This window comes from Cynoglossus semilaevis, chromosome 19, assembly GCF_000523025.1.
Source record: "Cynoglossus semilaevis isolate Cse_v1.0 chromosome 19, Cse_v1.0, whole genome shotgun sequence".
Lineage (NCBI taxonomy): Eukaryota > Metazoa > Chordata > Actinopteri > Pleuronectiformes > Cynoglossidae > Cynoglossus > Cynoglossus semilaevis.
In genome coordinates, this window is record NC_024325.1 from 1,951,693 (window position 1) to 1,962,081 (window position 10,389).

Consider the following 10,389-nt stretch of genomic DNA (forward strand, 5'->3'; position numbering starts at 1 on the left):
ACGCTTTTATCCAAAGTAAATATTTTTTCGCTTTAATCCCTGGTCTAAAACATTAAATTTGCTTTCTTAGCGCCCTCTGTTGGAAATAAGATTTATGATGGGTAAACAGCAAGAACAATAGTGCTTTTATTTCCTTTAAGGAGACGGGAAACAGCATTACCCATGATCCTTTGAGGCTAGCGCTTGCGCAATATGTTTTCGACGGCCCTGCTGGTAGTTGTGGGATTGTTGTTGTTTTGACAATAGACGGCCAAAAGAAAGAATTGGTGAAGTCGTTTTTAACCCGAGCCTGTCGTATGAGGTAAGAAAAGGGCCCCGAAACACTGGGTGCTCTGTCTCCGAATTTAGCCCCCCGTTTGGTGTTGTCTTGGTAGAATAAAGACAACAGTCTCATTAGTTGTTCGTTAGCATCTAGCTAGCAACACAGACTGTGAAGCTATCAGAAAATAAACTAACGAAAGTTTTAGGTTTGTAAGGTTTGCCAATAGAGCGTCCTATTGGCAAAAGGTGTGACTGTGTTCACACAATACACTTTTCAGACACACTTTCTTTGTTTGGACAAAAATCAGGCATGTCACAGTTTACCTCTAAATGCTAACCCCTGAGCTTCAGCTCTTGCTAACGTTGAGCTTAACTCTATCACAAATGACAGCCACATTACATTTTTGTAATCAGTGTCTCTGGAGCGCAGAGAAAAGCACGAATGCTTTTGTGTTGTGAGAAACGCTATAGTTTAGATACATAATAACACTAACCTGAGGCTGTGTAAAAAACAACGATAATAAGTTAGTGTTTGGTTGTCCAACATGTGAGCAACCTCTACTGTATTCACTCTAAAAATAAACAGCTACGGTGAGGTACAGAAAGATTAGCAAACTCAGTTGTACTTTGTTAAACACTAGTTGTTGCCAAACGTATACGTTAAGTGTATTTTATTATCTGTTTCAGGTGGTTTGTATGCAACAGTTGTTTTCGTTCAGAACGGTAAACTATTATATTGCAGGCGTTGCTTATTAATGCTACATATTACTAGCACTGGTGTTTATATTGTTACAAAGGTGTCACGTCTGTTCAACAAACAAATAAGTTGTTGTCCCATTGCTACACACCGTGCAGTTACTGGACAAAACGGTGTCTAATCCTGTCATTAAAAAATCTTGTTTTTGCATCTATTTTCACAATCTATTTTTTGGAATATGTCATATTTAATAACCACTCTAAAACTGCTAGATAAATAAGGTCAATGTAGATTAAGATAAAATAAAAAAATCAATCCTATGCCTAAAACTGAAGTCAAAACATTTAAGACCAAAATCAGAAAAAAACCATCCAATCATGTGCACAAAATATCCAGTTAGCAGTCATTTTCATAGAAAACTAAACTCTATTGAGCTGAAGTGAGGAAAAATTACAACTTCAGTGAAGTGACTTAATTTACCCACTGTATCTGACAGCACTTAAAGTTATCCTTAAATTGCACATACATCACTCCTTAATTATGTGGCCTGTTTTAACAGTATTTGTGTGTTTGCAGGTTCCTGAGTGAGCACCTTCTTATCATGAAAGCTGACCACCAGGTCGCCAACCCCCCCTCCTTCTGCAGTTGATGGATCTGCAGCTGGTCCAGAGATGACAGACAGCGTCAGGGCCTTCCTCCGCAATGTTGCGACGGTATAAGATAAGCTCCACACACTGACGTTTTGAACCAGCTGTAATATTTGTGTGATGACAAAAATAGAACTGACAGTTTGTCATTTTGATATACATTTAATTCAATTTGACCTTATTGAGACAATGTTTATTGTCATTCATATGTAAAGGTTCAGATTTATTTAAATTAATTTAATAAAATTAGTACATAATGATAGTCCTTGTTAGGGACCATGAACCTTATTTTCTATTGAAAACCTAAAACCCTATCATTGTGTGCCCAAAGCTCAACTATGAGCCGGCTGAAGTCAAAACAAAGTCCATAGACAACATTTGTCATTGAAATGCTAGTCCTGACCTGTCTGTTGTTTCATATCTGTAGATAATGACAAACAGAGACTTTGGCAATTTTCAACAGTGAGTTTACACTCACCTTCAGGTCAGTGTCATTAGGCCTGGACATCTGATACCAACTGTGATGGTGCTACAGTCACAAGCTTTTGTATTATTTTGTTTTAAGGGTTTTGCACAGGGTTTATAAGCCCATTAATGGTATAAAAATAATATATACTCCTATCAGCTTCGCCAAACCTCATAACTGGCATTTTATGCATCAAACTGTTTTAAAAATTAAAAAAAAAATTCTGGACTTTGCAGGGGATCAAGGACTCCATATTGGGAATTGGAACAATCTCCAAGCTAGATGCTCGGATACAGCAGAAAAGGGAAGAGCAGCGAAAAAGAAGGGCCAGTGGGGCCTTGGCACAGAGAAGAGCTCAGAATGAGGAGCGCAAACCAGACAAGTAGGCCTGAAAAACTGTACTTTTCTACTGTTAACAAATAGAAAAAATACATTTTCTAAACCTATATTTATTTCTTATATGTATTTGTTACACGTGATTTCTCTTTCACCATACACTCTAGAGTGCAGTCAGATTTAAAACAAGTAATGCTTGTCTCACAAGTGTAATTTACCAGCTCTGTCTTTTACGTGAAGATAAGTTACTAATGAATGTGAATTGTAAAATGTTGTTACTATGTTGTAAAATGTTACTATTTTTGTTACTATTTTTATGTAATGCTATCATTTGCATCCACAGTGTAAAAACATTTTAAAAACGGAAGATTAAATTAATCCACAACATCTCGTTCGTAATCTATTATGTACTTTCTCCCTAAGTGAACCCAAAGTAGCCAGTAGGATTTTTCAGTGCTGTGCCTGGAATGGAGGAGTGTTCTGGGTAAGAAATGTTCATCATGAAAGATTCATCATTAGCGTGCAACAGCTTTTATTGATGCTCATGTTTGGTGATTTGTGATGTGTTTTCCTGTCAATCCTCTAGATGTAATTTATCATTAAACTAAACATGTTGTTTGGTTCGGGAGCTATAAAACTAACTGCAAATGTAATGATTTGTGAGATAGAACTGGATTTCTGCACCTTTTCTGCTTATTGCTTACTGGTTTTGAGAGACCAAGTTTGTGCCTAGAACCGTGCAGTTCAGAGAGAGAGCTGTTCACTGTTCTCGTTTATGTACACATCCATGTGGTGGAAGAGTCACTTTTATTGTTTTAAGATCCAGAAGAAAAACAAAACATTCAGAGAACATCCATCAAATCTGCCTGTTTTGTTTACTGGATTTAAACTTGTCCATGTATAACAAATTAAATCTAAACTTTAATGCATCCAGATATTTCTCATCCTTATTTATATATTTATATAAATATATATTCATATATTTATATATTGATATTTCTCATCCCTCATATTTAAACCACATGACTTCATTAGTTTTGATTCTCATCTGTTGCTCTGTGCATTTAATAATCTGTGTTCTTCTTCTCTCCAGCTCAGTCTGTTTCTTTTCTACCGTGTGTTTATCCCATTGCTGCAAGCTCTCACTGCAAAAATCATCGGTACGTTTTAACGCTATACGTTTTTTAAAAAAAGTCTCACTGAACACAGTAGGCCAGAACCTGTGTGTGTTGGTAGGAAGTACCCAGTCTATTTACTGTCTTTGTCCAGGTGACCCCTCCCTCCATGGCAGTGTTTGGTCCTGGCTAGAGTTCATCCTCACCTCTGTCTTCAGCGCTCTTTGGGTCCTCCCCCTGTTTGTCCTCAGCAAAGTAGTTAATGCCATCTGGTTCCAGGTTAGGTCTAACTTCACTATCATCTACTGATGGGAAGATTCTAGAAGCAGCTGTTATTTAACTTTGATGACTCTACCTCCGTAAAGCCTCTCTGTTTGCCATGTTAAAGGAATATTATTTATTTTGTTGTTGCAGTTGTATGAACAGATGACAAAGGGCTGACGTATACATGATTTTAGTGCTTCTGTTTATATGACAATTCATTTTATGCTAATTAGATAAAAAGAGTCAAATTAGTCCTTACGAACTAACTAAATATAATCTATGATTTGTTTTGTCGCAGGACATCGCAGACCTAGCATTTGAAGTCTCTGGGTGTAAGGCTCAGCCGTTCCCCAGCGTCAGTAAGATCATCGCAGACATGCTCTTTAACCTCCTCCTTCAGGCGCTCTTCCTGATTCAGGTACTTTCATTAGATAACACTAATAGATGTACAGTTGTAATGTACGTACCATTACATCAAAAGCAAATCAGGGTTTTTTTTCTCTCTGTGACAAATGTTTATACATTGGTGGCCGTGAATGTGACAGTCTGGTGTTCTCTGTGGTTCTACAGGGAATGATTGTTAGTCTCTTCCCCATTGATGCTATTGGACAGATGGTCAGCCTCCTGCACATGTCCCTGCTGTACTCCCTGTACTGCTTTGAGTATCGCTGGTTCAACCACGGTGAGACCCCTAAATAACACTCATTACCCGCTGCATTGAACAATCCAAGTCCAACTCCTGGTGTGGGCTCTTTGTGCTTTAGGTATCGAGATGCACCAACGACTGTCCAACATTGAGAGGAACTGGCCATATTACTTTGGTTTTGGTTTACCTATGGCCCTGCTCACTGCTCTACCCTCCTCCTACATCATCAGGTAAAAGAGTTAGAGTCCACTTAGCAACTTTTTAACTGTCACTAGTACTGCCAGTAACACCAAAAGAATACCTAGAAATTTAGGTAGCATCTGTTAAAAAATAAATAAATAAATAACTTAAAAAAAGAAAAAACACTGACACGTCTGTTCTTAGTAGATCTGGTCCACTTTAAAACCAAGCACAGGCTGCGTATATTTTATTTTACATTAAGTAGAGCTTCAACAGGGAGTTGTTGGACGAGTAATCTGCTACCAAACGATACACAGGATGAAACAGACCTAGAAACACAGAGAGACCTAGAAACAAAAACATCATAATGTAGCACAGGGGTTACCAATGTGGTGCCCAGGGCCACCTGGTAGCCCAATGTCCTGCCTAAGGTGTATGCCGTTAAAACAATAGTCAACTCGAGGGTCGAGAAATGTCCTGTGTTCTTTTCCCAGAGGAACCACATACTAGGCATTTCTAAGGGGCAGCCTATCACAGTAGATCTAGTGTTAACACATCACTTTCCCCAATGTGGGATCAGGAAGTTTACATTTTTAATATTATTATTACTTCAGGTTTTTAATAATCAATATGTCATTTGTCACTGTAGTGGCTGCTTGTTCTCCATCCTCTTTCCTTTATTCATCATCAGTGCTAACGAGGCTAAGACACCGACCAAGCTGTAGTAAGTGTGAAATAAAATTATAAAATAATTTATTTTTTCCCCACGTGTGAGTCACTGATTCTCCCCGTACGTTTTTCAGCCACTTCCAGCTGCGACTCTTCTCCCTGGTTGTGCTGATCAGTAACAAACTGTTCCATAAGACGGTCCACCTCCAGTCCTCACTGACCTCCTCCACCTCCTCAGAGAGACTGTCTACTCCTCGCACATCTCCCTCCCGCCAGAGACTTGTGGCCACACAGTGACGGATCCAGTGAAGGAGAAAAGGAGTGGCGTCACAATAAGAGAAGTTATTCTCCCAGATGAAGATGTTTGGATCTAAGGTTTAGGATGAAGGCTTGTTATGTTTTTATGTAATTTCTGGCCTTTTATTTTACATTTGACACAAATCGACCTTGCTTCACACTCAAAACAAAAATGATGTATTCAGATCTAGATTTTCTTTTTTTTTCTTTAATTTTTATTTTTGTAAAATGTGCCATTTGATTTAATCTCCCAGCACAATATATATCACACAGTTATGTCTGGTCAAGCTTTTAACTTAAGGGTTCATTTTTCTTGTTTACCTTCAAAAGCTAAGAACACTCTTGCTTTGCCCAGAGTACATTAATGCTTCAAACTGCAGTCCATTTCTTTACAAACTCAGTTCAGTTGCTGCTATCAGACCAGTGAGTAATAGGAGTTGATACCAAATAAAGCTTGTTGTTTGTTGAAGGAAAGTTTGTCTGGTTCCTCCTCTGAAACCCAGATGTCACTCCACTGACTGAAGGGATTTTCAGTTTTCAAAGGTGACACCAGCAAAGGCAGAAACGTGTCTGGTGTGTCAGACTGTAGTAGGTGATCAGTAGGATAACTGCCACTCTGCAATGTCTGTGTTTATTTTCATTTCAGAACTAACTTATAAACAGTTACATAAAGGAACCTCTACCAACCTAGTCAGTTTTCATTCACTCACCAGAGGAAAAAGGACCTCGATATGAAAAAAAAGTGTGCAATTACTGTACAGGGAGCACAGTGTTTGTGCAGACTGTTTTTGTGTGAGTCTTTTAAAAGTATTGTGTCTAATTTCAATAAAATTGGTCCATAATCCATCTTTTGAAGATTTAAGTTTGGTTTTTTTTCTTACTAAATGTAGTAAACTGACCAATGAAGTATAAAAATACTGTAATTTTTTATTTTAATTTTTAAAGCTACCAATAGTATAAGAATCTACTGCATGTTTCTTTAAATAAAAATGCTTCTGGCAACTGTGCAGTTTACCTTGCTTCTTCACGTGTAAATAATATTTTTAATTAATTCTATTTTCATTGTAGATTTGTGTTTGTATCCTTTCTATGTCGTCCCTGTTTTACTGTCTGTGTTATTACTTAATACGTGTTGTCTTTCTGTTCGTGCTGTAATATGTATTTATCGTACTTATTGTACATCTATTGTAATGAGTGTTGCGCTGGCGTTTAAATTTTAGTTTTACCAGCAGAGGGCGACACGTTTCCCTTCGTCGATAAGGACACGTCACTGCACTAGAGCGACAAGGTAGAGGGCGCATCATGAGGATTGGTCCAGTAACGAATCAGACGCGTGTGTACTCGTAGTTACTGACGTTCGACCAATAAACATGCATCCCAGCCTGGCGAGGGCGGGATTAGCTCACAGTGAAGTTTGTGTGTGAAAAAGTGTATGAGTAACAGGAGCGGAGTGGGTGAGTCTGAATGAACATTAAAATTGTACACTTATACAAACATTTAGAGACAGTGGCTTTTATTTGAGCACGTCTGTGGCCGTACATATTTGTGGTAACGGCTTTTATGTAATGCGTTTAAAATGGTTAGCAGTGCGGTTGTCGTTTTGCAGCAGCTAGCGAGTTAGTCCTGTTAGCTGCTCACATTTTCATTTGAATGGCATCATCATCAAGCGATCCTGGTGCAAAAAAACTATTCTGTTTAAACTGCGCCTATGTGGGTGTTTATATAAATTGCTTTGCTTAATGCATATGTAATTAACGGTCACTAAGTGCTGTTGATTTCACTGGTGTTGGAGACCCAGGTAAAGGGTCTTTTTACCTGTCTGTATGTCCGCACTTCAAAATAAAAATAATTCTGACTGTAGTTCATATCTTCATTTTTGTATTTCATAAGCGTAAATTATTCTGAAGAAAATAGACACAGGTTTGAGACAGGAATTTTCCAGTGTAGCTGCTTCCTGATTCCTGACGCCACATCTTACTGCGTGGCCTTCTCTGGTTGGGCTACACATGGAAGTTAAATATCTGGAGTTTTAAGAATTAGGTTTTTTTGTTTCTTTCTAAAACTTTAAAATGATTCGCAGTACTTTTTATCACTGCATTACTCCAAGTACATTTATATGCGTGATTATAATGTGAAATTTTGGAAGAAACCTTTAATCTGATGCAGAGCTACTGTACAGTGAAATCATGGATCCAAGGGGTGAAACAACAAACTAGCCTGCATAAACCATGGATGTTCCAAAACACCTGTACCTTATTAATTGCAGCATCTCCGGAAGTATATATTATATAAAAATCTGATATTTAGGGTATGAGACAGAAAAAAGAGATGCACAAAAGCTGAAAAGATTACATAGATAGGTTACAGATATATTTACCACACAATTCATATGACCAAACATCACAGTGTTTTTCTTCTCCGTTCAGGTAGTACGGTGAGCTGTTCATAACCTCGCCACAATGACCAAGCTAGGCTTCCTGCGTTTGTCCTATGAGAAACAGGACACACTGCTGAAGCTGCTCATTCTGTCTATGGCCGCTGTCCTCTGTGAGTCTCCTGTTTCTGATGCTGAACAATTTTTCCTCCCTGTAACAATAATAAAAAACAAGAGTTGTATTAATTAGTTAAATATTTGAAAAGAAATAGAATTCTAAGTTGATCATAACACATACTCCACAGGTCATTGACAGGTCTTTGTTTAGTGGTTGGGAACACATTGGAGTATTTTATAATATCTAGATTTTGAACATGTCACAACAACAATTTTTTTTCTTTATTTAACCCAATAATTGTTAATCCAGATTCCTGATAAAGTTTGTTTTTTAATTTTCCCTCAGCATTCTCCACAAGACTGTTTTCCGTCTTGAGGTTCGAAAGTGTCATCCATGAGTTTGATCCGTACGTGCCACTTTTGTCAGCACATTCAATAAGGTGATCGTCCTCCTCAAAGTCACGTTTTAATTTTAATGCCTGTCTTGTTTTCAGTTACTTCAACTACCGTACCACCCGCTTCCTGGCAGAAGAAGGATTTTATAAATTCCACAACTGGTTTGATGACAGGGCCTGGTATCCTCTGGGGAGGATCATTGGTGGAACCATCTATCCAGGTGATGAGATAGGTTGATGAGATTACAGTAGAAAATGACAGATTATAAATGACCATGCTGTGAAAGTAGTCAACCTGGACCCAGTTCTAGTTTAGTGCAAGTTTCCACCACAGAGATTATATTTTTTTATCTCTTCTTCTTCACCAGGGCTGATGGTCACCTCTGCCGTCCTGTACCACGTCCTACATTTTTTTCACATCACCATTGACATCCGAAATGTCTGTGTGTTTTTGGCCCCTTTGTTTTCCTCCTTCACTGCCATTGTGACCTACCACTTCACCAAGGAGCTAAAGGTAAAATCCACTCTTCCATTGTCACAGCGACAAAAAATATAATGGAATCTAAGATCATCCGAGATAATCTACTGTTTCATGACAACCAGATTTTAAAAAATGACTGCAGATGTGATTGTTAATTTTGTTAATGTAAATTACTATTTCATGATGATAATATAACAATGTGCTTCAAATGCTCTAAATAGTGTTTGGCAAACCTTTTCAAATTTGGTAATGAAATATACTGTTAGCAGCTCAGCAATTGTTTTGCAATGTGTTATTTTTTAGTCAATGTTCCACAGCCATTTTTAGGCACTGTGCTGCAGCTGTTTTTTTTAACAGATTTATATTTGTCAAAATGTTAGAAATCACTTTGTGTCTTAAGACTGATCTTTGTTTGACCTGTGTGCTTGCTGTTGAACTATGATGTTCCCTTAAAGTCTGAGCAAACAGGGCAGTATGGGGTTAAAAAGATTATAAAGTAATAAATCTCCAAAAGAACAATACGATGCTCTTTTCCAGAAATGACAACTATAATAATAATAATAATAGTAATGTGTACTGTAAAGGAGGTAGATACGTCTTTCAAATTGCTGGTGTCTCTGACAGGGTTAACTTTGCACTTTATTTATTTATTTTATAAATGAACTTCCATTCAATAGCTGTCTATCTCCTTTCAGGATGCTGGTGCTGGGCTCCTGGCTGCTGCCATGATTGCAGTGGTGCCTGGTTATATCTCCCGTTCCGTAGCTGGATCGTATGATAATGAAGGTAAAGGAAAATACTTTGTGTGTATAACAACGTATTAATAGGAAGTATTCTGTAAATGAGAGTCTTGATCACATTGCCCTGCGCCGTAGGTATTGCCATCTTCTGCATGCTGCTCACCTATTACATGTGGATCAAGGCCGTCAAAACAGGGTCTGTGTACTGGTCCTCCATGTGCGCTCTGGCCTACTTTTACATGGTGAGGACAGAAGCTTTAAGGCAGCTCTTTGAATCTGAATGTCAGCCAGGGTCATTAAGAAGTGTTTGTGTGCATGTGCAGGTTTCCTCCTGGGGTGGATACGTGTTCCTGATCAACCTCATCCCACTCCACGTCCTGGTGCTAATGCTCACCGGCCGCTTCTCCCATCGCATATATGTGGCCTACTGCACAGTCTACTGCCTGGGCACCATCCTCTCCATGCAGATCTCTTTCGTTGGTTTCCAGGTATGAGGGGGAAAACACTGCTGTAGCTAACACTAGTTCTTATGCACCTAAACATATGTAGATAAATTACCGTATATATTCGCGTATTAGCCGATTCATGTATAAGAAGACCCCTGAAAATGTATCCCAAAATGGTGATTTTTACAAAAACTTGCATATAAACTGAATGTAAACCGACCGTTTTCATTTTTTGTCGTGGTCAAATGTCTTATTCCT

General features: G+C 38.3%; 2 protein-coding genes across 2 annotated transcripts in view; both read left to right on the plus strand.

Annotated features, from left to right (window-relative positions):
* Positions 1–145: 145 nt before the first annotated feature.
* On the plus strand, positions 146–6,424 carry ei24 (EI24 autophagy associated transmembrane protein). Its single transcript, XM_008332257.3, has 11 exons — positions 146–301; positions 1,535–1,671; positions 2,308–2,453; positions 2,831–2,891; positions 3,501–3,567; positions 3,677–3,801; positions 4,085–4,204; positions 4,357–4,468; positions 4,551–4,662; positions 5,262–5,336; positions 5,416–6,424. The coding sequence occupies exons 2-11, from the start codon at positions 1,630–1,632 to the stop codon at positions 5,576–5,578; spliced, it is 1,023 nt and encodes a 340-aa protein (XP_008330479.1). The 5' UTR covers positions 146–301; positions 1,535–1,629; the 3' UTR covers positions 5,579–6,424.
* Positions 6,425–6,893: 469 nt separating this feature from the next.
* stt3a (STT3 oligosaccharyltransferase complex catalytic subunit A) overlaps positions 6,894–10,389 on the plus strand; it is a 7,876-nt gene continuing 4,380 nt past the window's right edge. Inside the window, exons 1-8 of the mRNA XM_008332259.3 lie at positions 6,894–7,032; positions 8,005–8,125; positions 8,416–8,476; positions 8,564–8,685; positions 8,833–8,978; positions 9,641–9,731; positions 9,821–9,927; positions 10,009–10,173. Of these exons, the coding sequence (XP_008330481.1) occupies positions 8,038–8,125; positions 8,416–8,476; positions 8,564–8,685; positions 8,833–8,978; positions 9,641–9,731; positions 9,821–9,927; positions 10,009–10,173 (780 nt within the window). The 5' untranslated portion in view covers positions 6,894–7,032; positions 8,005–8,037. The remainder of the gene's footprint in view (positions 7,033–8,004; positions 8,126–8,415; positions 8,477–8,563; positions 8,686–8,832; positions 8,979–9,640; positions 9,732–9,820; positions 9,928–10,008; positions 10,174–10,389) is intronic.